General features: G+C 49.5%; 1 protein-coding gene and 1 pseudogene across 3 annotated transcripts; one reads left to right on the plus strand and one right to left on the minus strand.

The window, feature by feature from the left end:
• Window positions 1-6,185: 6,185 nt before the first annotated feature.
• Window positions 6,186-14,819, minus strand: DNAJB5 (DnaJ heat shock protein family (Hsp40) member B5). 3 transcript variants are annotated; one of them, XM_074330672.2, is made up of 5 exons: window positions 14,676-14,819; window positions 13,722-13,863; window positions 11,122-11,366; window positions 7,721-8,322; window positions 6,186-7,598 (listed from the first exon to the last, which is right to left on the minus strand). In XM_074330672.2, the coding sequence occupies exons 2-5, from the start codon at window positions 13,787-13,789 to the stop codon at window positions 7,365-7,367; spliced, it is 1,149 nt and encodes a 382-aa protein (XP_074186773.1). In that variant the 5' UTR covers window positions 13,790-13,863; window positions 14,676-14,819; the 3' UTR covers window positions 6,186-7,364. The 3 variants fall into 3 exon arrangements, with proteins under 3 accessions (XP_074186773.1, XP_019584560.1, XP_019584559.1); XM_019729001.3 differs by lacking the exon at window positions 13,722-13,863; XM_019729000.3 differs by lacking the exon at window positions 14,676-14,819 and having other exon boundaries at window positions 13,722-13,916.
• A 4,826-nt stretch (window positions 14,820-19,645) lies between these two features.
• On the plus strand, window positions 19,646-19,740 carry LOC148754988 (U6 spliceosomal RNA; annotated as a pseudogene).
• Window positions 19,741-20,366: the final 626 nt, after the last annotated feature.

Consider the following 20,366-nt stretch of genomic DNA (forward strand, 5'->3'; position numbering starts at 1 on the left):
AAGAAGCCTTTCATAAAAGGCTATCTACTGTATAACTTCATTTACATAAAAGTCAAGAAAGTGTAAAACTATAGTGACAGAAAGCAGATCAGTAGTTCCTGGGAGAGTGGAAGATTGACTATGAAGGGATAAAAATAAACTTCGAGAAATGTTCTATATCATGACAATTTCTATATCATGATTATGGTAGTAGTTAACAAATGAATATGTTTTTGATCTCTGTATTTTTAAAATAATATACTTTTACCAATATTTCCTGATATATGAATTTTAAATTATATATTGATTTGTAACTATGGAAGATAAAGATTAGGCTTCAGTACCATCCCCATTTTCCTTCCCCCAAACTCCTAATATATTATAATTTTTGGTTAAATTATTGTTAAGTATTTATATTAACTAGACTATGTAAATATTGTTTACTATTGTGTGAAACAGTATACTCTAATTATTTTTACTCTATAATTACTCTGTTTATACAACTTTTTGTTTTTCCAGTATACAATTTTTTCTTTAACTGGCTTTCTATATATACATCTGTAGTCTCTCAAGCCTGCTTACAACCTAGTAGTCTGTGAAGCCTGCTTACCAGGTCAAAAATCATCAAATAAGCATTTGCAATTCCTTGCCCCGTGCCCCACCCACACTTTCTGGGTCTGTTGATGTTCATGGGGTGAATTGGCTTACTTCCCCTGTCTTCTTCTGCAAGTGTTTAACTTGGTAGTTACTTCTGCTCTGCTAAGTCAGTAACCACTCCTCCATTTTATTTCCGATACATCCCATATATATCCCCTTCCATTCTTGTCGTCTTCAATAGTTTATTTTCTTTTTCCTTCACTTTTAATGAAATTCTGGGTGAGAGATGATAAACAAGTATGTTTGATCCACCATATGTAACTGGGAATCCAAACACTTAATTTTAAATGTGTGACAGGCCATGATCCATTTTCTCATCAATATTTGAAAGTATTTATATAGAGATTTCAAGTTTTAAACAACATATGTAGATATTTCTTTATATATATATTGGCATGTTACAGTTACTGTGTCATTATTGTGCACATAATATTGTGTGAAATATTGTGCACTGAAATTGCCTTCATCAGATTTCTTTTATGTTGTGTGGAGGAAATTCACTTGAGTGAGTCCTCAGAGTTGACTACAAAGTGAGGCAGAACTGATACCCAAAGTTCAATGTGGCTTGTCAGCACTGTGGCATAAATCTGTTGTGGAAAATTGTTTCTTGAGTGATAAACACCAAAAGAATGCTCTGCAGCAGAGAAAAAATGAAAAAGCTGTTGATTGTGTAAAAAATTTTTCACAGATAGTAAAATGCACAATATTAAGAAACATTTTCAGTAAATACATAGCAAATTTGATAAGAAGTTTCCTCTCAACAGTCATTTCAACATGTGAACAATATAAACATTATTAATGAAACATCTTTCATCCTTTTTTTGGTGCTGTTTTCAAAATCAAATTTCAAGTGTATATTTTACTCTTACAGCACATCTCAATTCACACCAACCTCAAAGGGCTCAATAGCTACATGTGGCTAGTGGCTACCATATGTGACAATGCAGGATTAAATGATAAAGACGGTTCAGGATACTTGCAGAACAAAGTCCCTCAACACACATTCATCAGTCACTTTACCTTCTCAGGTGTCTCTGGATCAAGCGTTTCCTTTATGATTGAACTTATCTAGAGACTAATACCCAGATGCTAGAGTCTAAGCTCTATACCCGAGGGACAAAATCCTATACATGTAACTGTTGGTCTGAGATTATTTGACCTGAATTTTCAGTAAGGATTACTGACTAAAAATCAATTGAGGATTACATACAGAAAACATTTGTATGAGATTTCCAAAGAAGAAAAATGGAAAATACTTAAATCACTTTAAGAATGAATTTCTGGGTAAGAACCCAGAAATGTAGAAAATCGTATTATTCATATATAATGAATGTCTACAGCTTGCCTAGAGAGGGGAGAATAAGAATTGAATCCAATCCCCTCATTCATTTCTTTCAGCATCAATGCAGAGGGAAGAAGAGGAGCAAAGACGGAACATTTGTAAGTAAGCTTCTGCCTATTCAGTCTGGAGCCCTCAAGGGTTAAACTTAATTTTTCCTTTCCATGAGACCCAGGTGCACAGCCTCTGAAGCCATCAGCTGCTAGAACCTATCCCTCTCAGAAACCAAAGCTCTCGGTAGGGAGACTCATAGGAAGGAGTCAGAAACTGAAACACTTCTTGGGTTCCCTGCTAGGCTCATCTATGGGAATGAAAGAACGATGGTCACTGAGTCTTGCCCACTAGGTGACAATATGAGATGCAGTGGAACGAATACCTAGAGGTGGAGATTTGGGTCCTGATTTGGGACAATTTGTTTAACTTTTTTAAGGCTCAGATTTCTTTAGATATGAGGTGTGATTAAAAAAAATACAGGGAATGTTGAAATAAAAAAATTAATTACTAAAAGACACATTGCCATTAATCTCCCTCAAAATACTCCCCCTCACTTCGAACACACTGCCCCCTTAATTCTTGCCACTTTCTGAAACAGTTCTGGAAGTTCTCTTTCTCGAGTGTCTTTAGTTGTGCTATCATGGCTGCCTCAATGTCCTGAGTCGATTCAAAATGTTTTCCTTTAGTGGTCATTTTGACTTTGGGGAAGAGCCAGAAGTCGCATGGTGCCAGATCCAGGGAATAAGATGGATGAGGACACACCATAATATTTTTCTTTGACAGAAATTGCCATACCAGAAGCGATGTGACATGGAGTGTTGTCATGATGGAGGATGAAGTATAGATACTCACAAAAGAGGACTTCAGAACTGCTTCAGAAAGTGGCAATAATGATGGCATGGATAAGTGTGTTTGAAATGAAGGGGAATATTTTGAGGGGGATTAATGGCAATGTGTCAATAAATTTTTAAAAATTTAAACATTCACCTTATTATTTTTTTAAACTTTTATTTATTTAAGTGTGTTTTTCCAAGACCCATCAGCTCCAAGTCAAGTAGTTGTTTCAATCTAGTTGTGGAGGGCGCGGCTCACAGTGGCCCATGTGGGGATTGAACTGGCAACCTTGTTGTTAAGAGCACCGTGCTCTAACCAACTGAGCTCACCGGCCAACCCTCACCTTATTTTTTGATCACACCTCATACACTTTGCTTGCACCCCTCATAGCATGGTTATGAGGATCAGATGGGAGGAAGTATAAAACACTATTCCATAGTTGAGCTTGTTGGTTGTTGTCACTATTTGACCTTGTGTACTAATGGTTGGGACTCTCGGAGTCTATTCCCCTAAGAGGCTCCCTCAAAGGACCATTTTAGTTAGTTTCCTATTAGATCCCTTTGCTCCTACCTTCACCACTTATGACCGAGTCTCCTATTTTCCCAGCTTGGAAAGATTACCAGAAAGGAGCTCATGTGACACGGGACCTGCTTGCTCTTTGGAAAAGCAGGTATTGATGTGTCTCTTTTTTTTCTTTCCAGTACTTCTCTTCTTGCCCTATGTGATTCCAGGGCCCCAGTGCAGCCAAGGTTGACAAGGGAGGGCAAGCCAGTAGCCACTTGGAAACTGGAAATTTGGTTCCCTCAATGAATCAAGAACACTGCCTGAATACCTCTTGGAAGCTTTCCTTCCTTGATCTAGGCATGAGACAAGTACTAGGAAGCTGAGGTTGTGTGGCTTTGGGTGTGGCAGAGGTAGAGCTTACCTCTCAAGGTCCTTGAATACATAAAACTGTTGATAGAGTTGCTAGAGACCCAATCATGGCCCCTTCCCCAGTCCACCTTTCTCTCTCAGCCACCCACCTTTCAGGGATGGCTAAGCTGGGGTTGCTTTGCTCTTTGAAAGAAACCTTTAGGCAGGTCAAGAGACAAGCTGATACCAAAAAATTCAATTCCCACCCTTGATAGTTCCTGCCCTGCCCACTCACCTGTGACAAGAAAGGCCAAGGGGCCCTGAGATGTTGATTATTATTCACACAGGACCCTCAGTCCAAGGAAAAGAGTAGACAAAGTTTTTAGCTCCTTACACCCATCAGCATGGGTAAATCGTGGCAGAGTGGGACTGTATGGGAACCAAGAGAGGCAGTCCAGAGTCACTCCAAGTCAGTCAGTGGTAGGACATGACCCAGGGATGAGAGTGGAGTTGTGTCCCAATGGACTCCAGCCACGGAGAAGTGCCCCAGTGGCAGAGAACAGAAAGAAGAGTGACTGGAGGGGATCACCACAGAGGGGAGCGTCTTCTTGGAGTTTCCACTTTAGGAAAAGGAGGTTGGAGATTAATTTAGGGATTTCTTCAAAGGCCGGAAAGTTCAGGGAGATAGTGAAGTCTAAGAAGACTCTCGCTCCTAAGCCCAAATCAGAAGATGTTCTGAGCGTCAGTGAGCTGGGAGATGCCTGGAAGCTCCCGGTAAATGGCCATCTGAGTGGTCAAGGGGCTCCAGTGACCAAGGAATGCCCCCACCTCGAGAGTGCTGGGTGCCCAAGATTCAGGATGACCAAGCCTTAAAGAACATAATACAGTCATACAAATGAGCCAATAATTGGTATAGTACTGTCATTACAAAGTTACACACACACACACAACTCCTGTAAAAAGATTCAGGGGCTTGTCAAAGTGAGAAAACCCAATAAAGACCTCGCTTCCCAGGAATTGGCTGATCCAGTCTTTCCCTCAGCTCCTTTACTATTTTGACTTTTATACAGCTCTGTGTGTGTGTGTGTGTGTGTGTGTGTGCGCACGCATGCGTGTGTAAGGCTACATAGGCATTAAAGGACAACAAATCCCCCGTGCAACCTCCAAGAAATGTAAGGCTAAAATTGCAGAGCCAGCTTCAGGGCTTTCTCATTGAAGTGCTCCTGGCCTCAGATAGCTTGGCTTCTAAGGTCTCATAGTTGTATCCCCAGAGAGTACTCAGTGGGGACATGACAATTTCTTAGGTCCTGTGTGTCCACATGGAAGCCAGAGGAAGCAGTCTGGCCCAGCAGACCTGGATCCAAAGCTTCAGGCCTCAGGGAAGAGCCAGGACAAGAATTTAGCCCCAAGTGAAGAGAGGGACAACCCTAGAAGACCCTAAATAGGAGACCACTGAGTAAAGGATGCAGAATTGGGGCTCTCCCAGCCCAGGCCAGGGGAGTAGCAGACACCCTTGGGATCAAGAACCTTTGGTTTCTGCACTGGAAGGGACAGACTTCTTCCGGAAGTACCTTGGGTAAAAGGATGAGCAGCTTTCTTCACTGGCATTGTCCCAGGGGAAAAGGCAAGGGCAAGAAGATCCCTGTGAAAAGCCTACTCAGTGTCAGCCCATGTGTGGAGCCCAGGACCTGGTGAAGGAAGAGCTGTCTTCACGGCACTGGGGACACTGCGCTGAGGAGGGCGTGGCCATCATGGGCCTGATCCTGGAGAAGAATTGGGCCTCAGGCACGGAGGAAAATCAGCACCAGGAGGAAGTCCAGGCCGAGGCAGAGCCCGCAGATGGGCATTCGTGCAACTACAGGGCTCGTTCCTACCAAGATCCAAGGAAAGTGCCAAGTGCATCATGCAGTCAGCATGGCACTCCGGCCCTGAGGACCAGAGTTGTCTTAGCAGGGACAGGCAGCTTAGAGACCAGGACAGACATCCCTGGGAAATTATGAGATTTAAGGAGCAGCCACGGAGTTCACGCCTCCCAGGGAGCCTGTGTCCCCAGCCAGGTCCCATGAGCCTGGACCAAGGATGCTAGGTACCTCCAGCTGCCCTCTTTGTGGTCCCAGGCTGTCTTTAGGGATTTGTCTCCTCTAGTCAGCCAGAAAGTTCTCCATTCCCTCCTAGGAGGGACGTTTTTCTCAAGGGAAAATTCCAGTCCATATAGAGAAAATCTATTAGTTCTCATTTTAGCACATCCTTCAAAGAGGATAGTCTGTTTGTCATAACCAAGGATATTTATTCTTTCCAGATAAATTTGTTTCTTCTAATAGGTGGGTGGTATCTTCTGTCTTTACTATTTGGGGTATACATTTTGGAAATCCCAGGAGTCTGGGCTTAGAGGAAGGAAGGAATCAGCTTTACCTTATGTTGAAAGCCTGCTCGGGCTTCTCAAGAGGTGATCAGGGCCCTGGAGGAAGATTGACAGTGGCACTGTACATCCACCCTCAATCCCAGCTTCATTATTTCTGCTGCGCTGCCATATTTTTAAAATACTTTATTTTTTTCATAATACTGTCATTACAAAAAAATACAAAAAAAAACTACTATAAAAACATTCAGGGGCTTGTCAAAGTGAGAAAACCTAAAGACCCCACCCTAAGACCTTGCTGGATCAGTCTTCCCCTAGCTCCTTCACTGTTTGACCTTTATACAACTGTGGGAGTGGGGTGGGGTCACACAGGCATCAAAAGGCTGGAAATTCCCCACGCAGCCTCCATGAAGGGTAAGAAATAAGTAGCTTCACATATCACAAAAATGGGATTTGGAAGTTTGGGGGTGGCTAGGCCCTGAGTTCAGAGGTGTGTGGAGAAACCTGTGACCCTGAATCTCTTGCTGAGGAATAGCTGCTACCTGGCCCCAAAGCCCTGTCCCTTCCTGATGAAGGCTGGGAGTTGGATCCCACGCCCGCCTCTTAGCTTTAATACAGTAGGCCCCCTTCCTCTCCCTCTGCCCTTACACACTCCTGAGAGCAACAGGGAGGACAGAACTTCCAGCTCTGTGGGGACTGGGCAGGAGAGCTGTCAGGGACGCTGCTTGAGGGCCCTATTCACCTCCCTGCCCCAAATAAAAAGTGTCTCGTGCTCAATGGCCTGGTTCATGGGTTATGGACCTTCCGTTTCTATCTCAACCCTGGAGAGGCACAGACAGCTCTAGGTGAGTGCTTTGTGTGTGTGAATATGTGTATGATAACCTGGGACACTGTGGACCTGGGGGTGAAGCTGGGGAGGGAAAGCGGTGTCCTTTCTATCCTCTTCCTCCCCCAACAGGAGGAAGCTGAAGGGGAGGGAGAGGAGAAGTATTAGCAAAGCTGAGAGGGGAAGGAGGACATGCTATATATACAGGCATGGACAAGGAATCTCTACATCTTCAAGTAGCACTCAGGTCACTCTCCAGCCACTGGAGTGGGAACTGGATTCAAAGCTAGTGACATGAAAATTGACCCCTGGCCTAGGCTAGTTCTCCCCACCTCCCTCCCACTCCCCCAAGGCAGCCCAGCTCTGAAAGGGGTCAGGAAGAGAAACATTTTCCTGAAAACCAGTGGCTTTTTTTGCATTTTAGAAAAAGTTGCTAGTGTCCAGTGGACATCCAGCTGGGTGTACATGGGCGGGGTGAGTGTGGGGTATTGCTGTGGTAGACTCTGGGCGGGCGGGGGCAGAGCCTAGGAACAGGGTAGGTGCTGCTTAAGGATCTGTCGTGTCTGTGGTGTTAATCTGTCTGGAAAGCGAACTTTGAACTCGACAATGAGGTCTCCGCGCTGGGTGGGCACCTTGGGGAAGGGGAGACCCTCCCCTCGGAGTCTCTTCACGGTGCCTGGCTTGATGACATCATTGCAGGGCAAAGGGATCACTCGGCCATCAATGGTGGGAATGTTCACAGTGCAGCCACACAGCGCCTGAGGAAAATGAGGCAGAGTGAGAAAAAGGGAGGGGAGAGTGATTGGGAAGAGGGAGAAAGACAAGTGGGGAAAGGATGTCCCTATCACCCCCTGGTCACACGCCCCGATCCAGGACGCACCTCCTTGAGGCTAATCAGAGCGCTGTAGAGCACGTTGGTGCCGTCTCTGCGGAAGTGCGCGTGGGGCTTGTCTTTGAGCACAAAGACTATGTCGGCAGGGATGTTGTCAGGTGTGGCGTCGCCCTCCTTGGGGAAGGTGATCTTGGTGCCTTCCTTCCAGCCTCGCTTGATCACAATGTGCAGGATCTTGTCCTCGGTGCGCACAGTTCGCCCGTCAGGGTTGAGGCGCCGCCTCGTAATCTTCATGCGCTTGGTGGAGCCATGGTAGATCTCCTCCAGGGACACCCGCAGTTCATGCACCACAGGTGGGTCCTGCACCTTGCGTCGAGGGTACAGTGGTTCTGGGGTTCGCCTTGGACCCCTGCTCAGCCCATTGAAGCCAAAGCGGCCGAAGGCACCAAATGGGTCCTCATCATCATCCACATCCATGTCATCTGGGTCAAAACCACTGAAGGGTCGAGTGGAACGGCTGCTGGCAAAGAAGATATCGAAGGGATTGGAGCCACCAAAGAAGGAGGCAAAGGTGGCATGGGGGTCCCCGTGAAAGGTGTAGTGAAAGGAGCCACTGGAGCCACCTGATGAACCACCGCCAGTCTTCAGGCCTGGAGGGAGGAGAAGTTAGGGGCAGTGTGGCTGTCCTGGCCCCGCCCCAAGCTCCGCCCCTTGCCCTCTAGCTCCCAGCTTCTGGGCCTAGAGAAAGAAGAAACCGTTAACTCCCACAGAGAGGGCTGTTCTAATAGATTAAGAAAAATCTCTGGCAAGATTAATTTTACTCTATGTAATTATATGTTTATTGAGAAAGCTCATCTTGAGGTTCAAAGAGGCCAAGTTACCCAATAGGTGGAAAAGCTAAGACTAGAAGCCTTGGAGGATGTGACTTCCAGTCCCGTAATTTCTTCCATGTACCCATAACCCAGAGATGTCTCCCAAAGTCTTGAGTGGCTGGCTTGGCTCCCAAATTTTTACATGTCATACCTGGCTCCCCAATTTTTGCTTATTTCCAAAGACACACCAGGCAAGAGGCAATCAGACAGGATCTAACCAGACGAGGTTAGTAAGTGACCTGTCCCAAATAAGGTGGGGATACAGTCCCAACTCTTACTCTGCTTCTAGCGTGGTTTCTTCTTTCCCTGACTTTCGACCAAATGGGAAATCAGGAGGGCCCAAAAACTCAGGAAAGCTCTGGAGATGAGGAGCTATTTCTCTAGAAAGTTTTCCCAGTGTTGCACAACTCCAGGGGGTGCCATTTGCACATTGGATAGACACAGACTACAATGGGAAATGGCGCTCCCTGGAGCTAAAGAACACCGAGGCCTATACCTCATACCTAATGTCAGAGCAACCAAAATGCATGAATGAGTGGGCACATTGTGGGTGGTGACCTCAGCTGCTGTCTCTGGAGTCAGGTCCTGTCTAAGGGGCTCAGATTCCTGGAGGCAGCCTTAATGCGGGGATGATACTGGTGGTGATGAGGGTAGTAGGGGGCATGGGAAGGAGTGAGGCAGGGTTAACACTGAGAAAGGATCTAGGATATGTAGACTCAGGGTGGGGTCCAGGCTAGGGGAAGGGACTCTTCTCTTTAAGGCCTTTTATCAAGAATTTCAATTGGTTGTGGAAGCCTGAGTCTAAATTGGCCTCTTATTTCGTGGGACCACAAGGGCAGATTTGGATTTCATTAGAGAAGCCAAGTGGCTGGCAGCAGAGACTTGTGGCAGCTGCCTCTTCACCCCTCCCCTGAGACTCAGGGTCTGTTCTGTGGAGGGTCTGATTATTAGGTGAGTTCAAGAAGCTTGGCAGAGCACAGTGCAAGAGGGAGGCTGGACTGATGATGACGGCAAGGGGTAATTTCTCTGTAGGGATTCCTGCTGCACTACTACCACCTCCTTTTAAAGCTGGGAACAACTTGTCCCCAGCGAGGGCTGAGCACAGAGTCTCTGTGCACAATTGTTCTGTCTGGTTGTTGGGGAGGAGGCAGGGCGAACGGAAATTTTATAACCCACATTTCCAAGGCTGCCTTTCCCTTCTGCATCCTCAGGAGCCTTCCTGGGATGTAGAGCTGCATTAGAACTCGGTATCTGGGAATAGGGGCTGAGCTTTGACCTTCACTTAGGCTTGGTCATTCAGGAGGGGTGAAGTTTCCAGGTAGCTCTCCCAGCTCCCACCTTCTTAAACAAAGGTGAGGCCAAGTAGAGGAATGAGTGCAATTCCTAGACAGGTCACATGGTGGCATGGTATTTGCACAGCTTCCCTCTTCCCCACCCCTACTGCTCCCATCCTTCCATCCCAGGGAGAAAAATTTCTTAGCTGAGAGAATACTGGGGATTCCAGAAGATACCTGGTGAATTTGGGAGTTGGCAAGTCTAGTAGATGAGCAAGGAAAAATGGAAGGAACTAGTGGTCTGAAGAATCAGAGGAGGGATCTGGGAGGACTGTGGAGCACAGCATGGGGCATGGAACACACAGCAGAGAGGAGAAGAAAAAGAACATTCTTTTGAGTGTCTACTCTGTGTCAGATATGATACATATCGTTAGCCCATCTAATTTTGAGGCTAGAATGGGGAGAGTGAGGAGGAGAATGTGGAAAAAAGGTGGATGACGCTGGGGAGGGAGGACAGTTCCTCCCGGGAAGGAGAGTCCTCAGCTGTGACTATGTCTCTTAATATAGCCTGACAGGTGTCTGTGGCTGGCGGGGTGGCAGGCGGCTCTGAGGGGCAGGCCCAGAATTAGCAGCTACATCATGCCTGTGGGATGTGCTGGGAGGGGCCGCCCTCTCAGAGGCTTTATTTGGGCCTTTCCTGCCACTGTGTGCGGGACCACTAGCTACCCCAGGGAGGGGGCAAAATGCCAGCAGCAGTTCCCTTTCCACCCTTGGACCCCTGCCACTTCCTCAGGGAGGTGAAGCTCCGCCTCTGTTCTGATGACCTCAAGTGGGCAGGGAGGGGGCAGAGAAAGGGATAGCCATCTCTCCAGCTCAGAGCTCCAGTGGTTAATTCCCAGGTAGCTTAAGGGCCAAACTTTTATGCTGATGAATGTAAATGCTTTGTCCTCAGAGAGCCACACACTCCCTTCCCCATCAGCCAATGAAGCAGCAGGGACTTCAGGCAGGACTAATAAGGCTGGGAGGGCAAAAAGGGAGGGGGGTGGAAAGCCTCTGGTTTGAGCTTCAGACCTCCCAAGGCCTGAACTTAAGGAGGGAGAGGGGCAGACAGAGGCGGGGAGAACTTTGGTAAGCCGAGGCTGGGTAGTGGGTGGTCTCTTTTCTCCTCTGGGTGTCAGTGTTGGGAACACTTGCCTCCCTCACCCCCTCCTCAGCTTCCAGTTCTCTGCTGTGAGAACTGGGTCACCCAGGACCCCAAACAAGGACAGGGGTCCAGTATTAGGCTGGAGCACTGCCCTCTTACCTTCCTCCCCGTACTGGTCATATAGGCCGCGTTTCTTAGGGTCACTCAGCACATCATAGGCCTCTGCAATCTCCTTAAATTTCTCCTCCGCGTTGGGTTCTTTGTTCTTGTCTGGGTGGTACTTCAAGGCCATCTTCCGATAGGCTTTCTTGATCTCATCCTCATTGGCTCCCGATGGGATCCCAAGAATCTTGTAATAATCCTTTCCCATCACAGCCACTGGACCGGCACTGGTCTCCTTGTTTCTGAAAGAAATCCAGGGCCAATCCTTGATGCCCCTATTCCCTCTGCCCCAGCCCTGCTCCTGATGATCCTACAGTCCCTAAAAGTCACTGTGTGACTTTCAGCAGCTCATGCCTGTTCTCTGGGCCTCTGATTCCTCATCAGTAAAATGAAAGGTTTGGACTAGATGATCTCTTCCAGCTCTGACATTCTAGGAGTCTGTGATTCTTTCCTCAGTTCCTGGGTTTTCCCAGCAGGAAGCTGGGGGCTGCGGCCCACTTCCTGGGGCTAGGCTAAGGCCCAGGCCCTTGGGCCAGACCGAGGACCCCTGAAAGGCCTTGCTGAGTGAGGTGGCACCATGGACTGACAAACACACGGACAGAAGCTAGTGAAGATCAGTGTACTGGATGAGGTCACCTGAGCAGCGTGGGTTCCTACGCCATGCCTCAGGCATGGTGCCCGGCTAAGGTCAGCTGCGGCAGTAGCCCAGGCCTGGGGACAGGCCCAGGTCTTCAGCCAGCTGTCCTGGCCAGCCAGGCTGAGTCAGGGTGTGGGTGCCTGGAGTGCTCTCTGCCATTGGAGACCCCAGGCCCTCCTGCCCCTGCTCCCATACTATGCGAAGCCTCACGTGTGACTCACATCAGAGGATGATTCACAGCCTTTGGAAACTGCCATTTCTAATTCCCTCATTATTGGGGGGGGCGGGGTGGGTGACACTGTCCTTCCCCCAACCAACGCAACAGTTCCCTTTACTCATTTCCCAGTATCTACACACAAAACTGTGTGTGAAGACAAGTCTGTGTCGCCTAAGCACCAGTGTTAGTGAACAAAAGCATCCTGGGGGTAGGGCCTTTTTAAACCTTAGTTGTTAGGAGATTGGGCATTAACTTCCGTTTCCTTAATACCTTCCCTACCAGTCCCTGCCTCTCACCTGTCCTGCGGTTTCGGATCTGGCCCAGTGCCAGGTCCATGCTCCTCTCATAGTCCCTTCTAAGCTGGCTGCAGGGCCACTTGTTATGTGAGGGAGAAACACAGGGCTCTAATTCTTCGATGCTAATCTCCCTCCACCAATGTCTCTGTGGTAGATATGAAGGGAACGGGACCCTTCTGTAGCTAGAGCTATTTGTGGGAATGGCCAGAAGCCATTCTCCAGCCTTTCTGAGATTTGGCCAACCCCTGCCAAAGCCCGGAGAACCAGAGTCTTTCTAGCAATGTCCTGGGCTGGCAGCCACTGCTAAGGCCTGCTTTTCTGCCTCTGACTGCTTCAGCAAGGGGTACAGGGTTTCTTGGCAGGAGTGAGGGCTGTAATTGGTAAGAGGAGGCCTCAAGCCTCCAGGTGGGTAGGACAACGGCCCTGGCTCCTGCCCCCACAGGGCCTGTCACAGGTGGCTGGGTTGATTCATGGTTCTGGGAGTCACCTCACTCTGATGAAGAGAACGCTCCAAAAAGGCGGGTACACCCCCTTCTCCCCCTACCAGCGTGTCACGCCTGGCTGGGGAGGCTGAGGTTGGAGGAGGCAGAGAAGAAAGAGCATCTGGGGGAGGCCAGCCATTTTCGGAAGCAGCAGTAAAAGCCGTCTGAGAGGGAGCTGGGGGTGGTCTGCCATCTCTGCCTCCGCCCACACCTCCCCCCCCCAGGACTGGGAAGGAACCCTAGCACACGAAGAGGGTGCCCCCAGAGAACGATAGCAGCTTCTAGGCAGAGGACTAGTAGACCGTCTTGCCAATTCTCCCATTCCCTCTTGCTGTCCCTGTATTACCTCTCTCTTCATCCAGCCAACTTCCTCCCTGGCACCCACCTGCTAGGCGTTCTAGACCTGTAATTCTCTTGCCTCCACAGACACAGGGCAAGCTCTTTCAGAATTGCCTTTTTCCTCCTCCTTTCCTCCCTCCCTCCCCCTACCCACAAGCCACGTGTTGGAATGACAAAGGAGCCCCATGGCATGGCACTGCCTTTGATGGAGAAGAATGAAGAGGGTGTTAATGTAGAGGCAGGAATGAAAAATGAGGAGAAATGGCAAGAGGGTATAGGGAAGGGAGATGGTTGCTGCTGAACATGAAGTACTGATGGAGGGGGTGAGGTATGACAAATGGAAATGGCTGAGGTGGAAAATGGGTTACCAGTGGGTTGAAAGAGAGATGTGGAGAGTTGAACTACTGGAGATGTTTGTGGAAAATGGATGCCTGAAGGGTTTGGTATAGGAGAGGAATGATAAAGGGGTGCACTTCATTCAAATGTAGGGGTGAGGTAGAGGGGTTCTTTATGTAATGAGGATGAGATGAGGATGAGAGGGATGAAGCAGGAGGCAATGGAGGGGGATGTGATGTGGAGAATTTGACTTGGTATGAGTATGAGTGCCATTCTCCGGAGGGACTTACCGAAACTTTACAAACCCATTCAGCGTCCACGCTCGAAGTTTTAAGGGCTCCAGCTGAATTTTAAACATCAAGCTGGCTAAGAAGTCTTCTCCCCAGAAGTGTGGGAAGCTCCGGAAAGCTCCTCGGGCCTGTAGTGGGGGTGCTGCTGGGGATGGGCAGGAGAGCACTGTGCGCTTAAACATGCCCAGCCCAGCCCCTCACCTCAGATTGCTCCACTGGAGCTGCTTGGAGAGCTGTAGCTCTGGAAGCCACCTCCTCAGGTTCTCATAGGCACTTGGCCCAGCAAGGCCTGTCCGGTGCAGCAGGAGCTGGACCTGATCCCCAGGTGTGGAGCGTGAAGGGCTAGCGACCACCTGCTCTCAGGTGCAGCAATGTCTGGCTGATTGTGAATGGCTGTATGGCTGTGACAGTAAGGCTGGCAGTGCGAGCGTGTGCTGTGACAGGTGTGATTGTCTGTGAGGGCCTGAGAGGCAGTGAGTTCCTCTTGCCTCTTTCCTGGGAGGACCCGACCCCAATCCCCAAGAACCTACTCAATGAAGTCACTGACGGGGAGTCTCCTCCCTCACAGATGGGCGGGGAGGGGAGGGGCAGGGCAGAGCTCCGCCGGGACAAAAGGCGCGGTGAGGAGAGAAGGGGAGGAGAGGGGAGGGGGCTCCGGCGGGGGAGGGTGGTCGGTGATGTCACCGGTACTGGCTGGCAGGGCTGGCTCAGAAACGTCTCCACCCCACGGAACCCAATCTGACCCCGCCCGCTGCCCCCTCCCCCGGCTCAGACGCTGGCTGCCCCCTGTAAGAGAGTCGCCGACAGCGAGCACTTTGCAGAGCCCGGGTCCGCGCACCCCCAGGGCAGAAGGAGCCGATGGGCTCTCAGTGTCCCAACCCCCTGACACCAGGACCCCTGGCTTCGAGATGCCCCCACTCCCGGGATCCCCGAGTGCTAGCTCGGCACCCTCACCGGTGAGTTGCTGCGGGCGCCTCTGCGGTGGGTCAGACAGCCGCTACCCCCTCCCCCGGCTCCGGCTCCGCTGCCTCCACTTGGGACAGGAGTCGCCTGCCCGCCGGCCGCAGACAGCGGGCCCGGGAACCCGCCCCCACGGCTCCGCCTCCGCGCCACCCATTGCGCTGTCTGCCCGTCACTCAGCCCAGCCTCTGCTGTAATTGGACAGCTTTCAACGAGTGGCTCGGTGATACCCTCCCATTCTCCGCCCCTGTCACCCGGCCACACACGCACACATTCCTGGCAGTGATTGGTGTGGGTCTGATTGGTGCAATTTGGGATCAGTCAACCACACCTCTTCACTATCTCGTCGTGTCATTGGTGAAAGGGACAGAGGGCGGCAACTCCACGCGCCCTTTGATTTTATTGGTTGGTCTGTGGAGCTCAGATCCCAGCCGGGAGGGGGACTGCGCAACTATATTAGTCCAATCTCCGGTTTGAGAAGGTGGGACGTACTGGCCACTGCTCGAATCCCGGGAGAACCTTCTGGAACCCGTGCAACGTCAAAGGCAGCCTTAAAGGAAAACCGCACCCACCAGTTGGTGACTATGGGCATTCTCTTCTTTCATCATTTAGGAGGCTAGGGGACAGAATAGTGCACTCTGGGAGCTGTAGTCTCTGGACCAGGGTCAAAAGGTCACCCCTTCTTAACCCGTCTTCCACGGAGACTTCGATCTGACCTGATTTAGCTTTACCTTACCTTGACCCAGAGTTGCCCTGATGTGACTTAACTGAATTTCGAAACATTCCCAGATAGACGTGCAGAGTTAAGTGTCCTTCTGCTCTCTGCTTTGTAATGTGGTAGTTCTCAGGTTTAGCACCTCCGTGATTCCCTTTCTGAGTACCCTTTTTTTTCTCTGTATAATCTCCACATCCCAGCTCCCTCATGAGCAGACCCCTCTCAGCAACCCCCACAATCCACATTAAAGTTCTTCCTATAATCTTTTATCCTACTTCCCCTTTGAGGTCCACATTTTAGGCCCCCATCGTTTTTCCCTCCTGTTGGCCCAGTATAATCTGTTTTTCCCCCATGATCTTCTGTCTTTTCCTATTCTTAATTCTTTATGCTCCCCTAGCCTAGCTCCCCTTTTTAACCCCTCATCTCAGCTCCACATGATCTTTTTTCTTAACACCCTCAGAATCTTCCATCTCAGTCCCACCCCACCCCCACCCCCCATTAAATCTCAACCCCAGTATCCCCGCTGTTCAGAGCAGGCAGGGCTGCGGAGGTGGTTGCCAGCGGAAGCCGACGCTTGAGCAGACACGGTGCCTTGCGCCCACGTTACTGTCTCCCAGGCCCATCTGTGCTAGAGGGAACGGGGGTGGAGAGGGGGTAACCCGGGGGTGAAGAGGGGAAAGGAATTCTTGGAGGGTTTGAGGACAAGGGAAAGGCCAGGGCAGAAGCTCTCACCTCTCTTTCTTTGCCATTTTTTTCAGATACAGAGTTTTTTTTCAGAGACCCATGAGGTCATGCAAACTGGATAGAGCTGGAACGTGTGGCTTGTAGAGGGCATCAGTACCTCGGCTATAGAGCAGAGCAGAGCAGGAGAGAGGTCTAGGGGTCCTGAGGCAGGTCTGCATAGTCTCCACTACTTGTCTTCTTTCTAGTCTTCCCAGTGGGGATCCCCGGTGTAAAGGGGTGTGAAGAAAGGAAAGGAAGTGGGGTAAGAGGAGAATGGAGAGGAGGTGGGGTTTGGGGAATGAAGATAGGAGGGCAGGGGAGGTAAAATGAGGGGGAGGGGGAGGGAAGGAGGGAGAAGATGAGAAGGGAAGGGGAAGTGGGGAACCAGGAATAGAGGGGAGGGGAGATGGGTGAGCAGCAAAAGATTGGGACAGAGAGATGGGGTGAGGAGGTGAGGAAGGGATGGGAGTTGGGGTGATGACGGAATGGAATAATGTGACATGGAGATGGGCAAAGTAGGAAGAGGGGTCCCAGAACAGGTGCTGGCTTTTTAGATTTGGGGGCTTTCATCCCCCCCACCTCCAGATGCATGGGGGCCTGGGCTGTGGGTGGCTCTGCTTCTTCCCATTCCAGTTCTGTCTATGCTGCCTCCTCCAGCATTGCCTGTGCCAACACGGAGGCAGAGAGTTTAGTCACCGACCCTTACCTGGTCCCTGCTAATGCTAACGCGTAGGCTTAGACCTTTGAGGGTGCAGGGCTGTGCCTTCAGGTATTGATGGCACGGACTCCTTTGTCTGCCCCCAGGGTGCTTTTACTGCCCTCTATCCCATTGGTGTCAGTTGTGTGTGTGTGAGGAACCAGGGTGCACAATAAGGCATAGGGAATAAGAATGTAGGCTCGTGAGGCAGATTGTAGACTTTGTGAGGTTACTTGCCATATCTGTGCCTCTTTCCTTCTTTGTAGAATGGGATAGACAACAGCAGTACCTCAGAGGGTTGCTGTGAGGGCTAATTAAGGTAACACATGTAATGCACCTAGTTCTGAGCTTGGCAGTAGTTAACGCTCAACAAAGTTACCCGTTACTCTGTGTGTTCACGGATATCTGGGTGTGTGAGTGCATCTGTCAATGTTTGACTCTGATTGGGAGTTATTTGTACTGTTGTATCTATAATGCAATTTGTGTAATTATTTATGTAATGATTTGTGTGTGGTAGTGTGTCTGATTCTGTGTTATTTGCTGTAGGTGTGTGATTTTGTGTTAGTGTACATGTTGATTAAATGACTGCACAGGCCTGTATCTACACGACAGAGCGGATGGAGTGCAGCTTCATGGCTTTTGACACACTGACATCGTGTCTGCTGGTGTATGACTGTGTCTTTGATCATGTCAGTTCCAAACACCCTACTCACCCTTCCTCCCCATAGAGACGTCATAATCCTAGGTGTCCCTCATTTCCTCACCCTGAAGGAACCGGAACCCGGGGGCAGAGGTGGGGGTGGGTGCCAGTGAGGAGGTGTTTAGACAGGAACACATGTTCCCTCCCAGACTGTACGGGAGGGGGAGCCCCCTATCTTGCACATATCCTGAAGGCTCCAGAGGAAGTCTCCCTCTCCAGCTGGTTCTCAGTTCCCTGTCTTGTCACCATGGCAACAGTTGCCAGGGGCTCCCACAGTTGCTAAGCTCTGGGTGTGGGAGGCTACCAGGCGACTGTTGCCAGTAGAAACAGAGAATCCTGAGGGAAAGAAAGACTACTCCCACAGCTGCCAGCTCTCTGCAGTGACAGGACCAGCCCTTGGACTCTCCTGTCCCCAAATTGTACTTGATTTGTATGTGGAAGTACTAGGGTTATTGGGGGGCTTTAACAGGAAGCTGGAACTAGAATACCGGGATCTACCCTCTGAAGAGACAAGGGGCTCTAGCGTGCCCATTACCATCTTTAAGGTTGGGATGTCCCTAGAAATTAGTAACCACCTCATTCTGTCCTCCATCTCTTACACTTCTTGCCTGGCAATATCTCTGCCTGAGTTCTCCAGTGGCTGGTGTTTATTACCTGGGGCTTCTACCTGGTATAGTAAGGAATGCTCCATTGACCCCCTTACCGTGGATGCAAACTGACTTCTCCCTAAAGTCAGACTTTCAGCATCTCATCTGGATACATACGTCATGCTGACACTTGAGCCCAGACTTCAGTCCCACACTGAGTCCCAACTTTGGCCTCAGCCTGAGACACTGACCTTAGTCTTAGTGCTGAACCAGACAATTCCCCAAACCCAGCCTCAGCCTTAGCCCACCTCCTAGACGTGGGTGAGCCCTAATCTTGATACAGATTATTTGAACTCATCCACGGATTCAGTTCTGATCCTGTACTCTGATTGAACACTGACCGGAGACCTAACTCCCTGCCACTCTCCTGGCACCTCCCTGCATGTTTTGAACCTACACTGATCAGTACCAGAAGGATTCAAAGGGGTCTTTTTTTTTTTTTGCCTTGCGGGGAGAATACTGTGCTAGGAATGACCAGCAGAGGGCGTGCAACATCAGGTTCTACGGGCGAGCTTCCCAGAGCCAACCTAGGAAGGGGACATCAGTCGTATTGAGACCTTGGATCTAGATTTTTTCTCAGGTCAGGACCCAGAGCTGCAGGCAAAAAAGTTGGTCTAAAAGTTTGAACTAAAGAAATTAAGGTTCCTAACCCAGTGATGCTGATGCTTTGGGGTCATGGGTGTCTGTACAATCATGGATATCCCTACAGCTCAGCTGGGCGCAGGGCTGGGCACTCACCAGAAGGTGCTTAACCATTTAATGGCACCACAGGTCTCAAGAGGAAAGGATACCTGCTAAGGCATCCCACTCCTGACTCAACACTTCTGTCATACACAGCTTCACTGCTTTCCCTGGTATCTGGTTATCTTTTGGTCCTACTGAGCTGAAGTCTGTCTCTCTTCCACCGTTGTCCTTGGCTCTGTGCTTGAGGTCACATCAACCTCTTGGTCCTATCTGCAAGGCATCAGCCTCTGCCTCTCTCAAGTCTGCTCCTCTCCAGGGTCAATACGCTGCAGGCCTTCATAGGTTCCTCCTCTGCCTCATTCCATTCCAGCCGCTAAGACTATGTTCGCCTGTCTGGGTTTCAGTTGGTGGCGCCTGGTTTAGCTTTTGGCTTACCCGGATTAGTTTTTTCCCGGCATGCTAGTGCAGTGTACAGATGAGCCAGGCTGCTCCCTCCTCTGACTCTGAACTTTCCATGTGGCCTCGTGTTACATCAGATTTTTGGTAGCCATCACATACTATTTACCCATATCAGGTGAAGACCACAACCTTTTTTCTCCCTGAGTTGCTAAATCACATCTTGCCCATTTGTACCTGTTGTGATTTTTGAAAGGGGTGTTATATTTATTTTTAAAAACAAAGATACTTGAAATAAACGAAATAAAAACATTTTGGCAATACCTTCTGAGTTTTAGGGCAATCCCTGGGTTTGGAAATCTCTGTCCTTGATGCTTAAAGGTGGGATAAGGAAGAAGTAAAATGCTCACTGTGGCAGCACATGTAATATACAGAGACGGTTCGCACGGTCCCTGTGCAAGGAGGACATGCAGATTCAGGAAGTGTTCCATAGCTCTGCTTCTGATGAATGTTAAAATGTAAGATCGTAAAGTGAATGTGTATGTGAATAACTTAGTGTGTTACAAAGCAAAACAGAGAGGGACTGAAGATTCCCAGTTGACTTGGCTGTGACTTCAGCACTGTGGACAGAGACCACTGGCGTACCCGCGCGATGCCTGGGACAGTGGGTGGGTGAAGATGATATACACACAGCCTTCAGATCAGGCCAGAAATCCCTGCTGCTCACTCAGTGCCTTACAGTGTATAAAGTCCTTTCCTCCTACCAAAAGCATCTTGTCCTCACTAAACTATCAGCCCAGGAGGCAGATGGGAAAGGGACTATTTTCTAGATTTTTACAGATGAGGAAACTGAGATTCAGCAAGGTCAAACTCCAAGCAACCCTTCGGGTGGGGTGGGATAGAGAACACTAATTACTCCATGTTTAGCAAATTTAGCAGCCACTGCTCCCCTTTGGGTGATGACTTTCCCTAGAGATAAAAGTGGAGTGCATTTGAACCAAAACAGGACAGGGTGGGTGGAAGTTTGTGTGGAACCAAGGCTCCGGCTAGCCCGGGGAACAAGTGGCAGTCGGTAGGAGGAACAGCCCTGGGAGGGTCTAAAGTTCCAGCCAGGACTCCCAGA

This window comes from Rhinolophus sinicus, chromosome 16 (assembly GCF_057876585.1).
Source record: "Rhinolophus sinicus isolate RSI-liver-muscle chromosome 16, RSI-T2T, whole genome shotgun sequence".
Lineage (NCBI taxonomy): Eukaryota > Metazoa > Chordata > Mammalia > Chiroptera > Rhinolophidae > Rhinolophus > Rhinolophus sinicus.

What these genes read in the sequence shown, in the direction of transcription:
- DNAJB5 (XM_019729000.3), bottom strand. Translation starts at nt 13,903, where the DNA reads ATGTTTAAGCGCACAGTGCTCTCCTGCCCATCCCCAGCAGCACCCCCA. An exon ending in AATGGGTTTGTAAAGTTTCG is followed by an intron (nt 11,367 to 13,721) that starts GTAAGTCCCTCC and finishes GATTTCTTTCAG; the next exon opens with AAACAAGGAGACCAGTGCCG. An exon ending in TGACCAGTACGGGGAGGAAG is followed by an intron (nt 8,323 to 11,121) that starts GTAAGAGGGCAG and finishes TCCTCCCTCCAG; the next exon opens with GCCTGAAGACTGGCGGTGGT.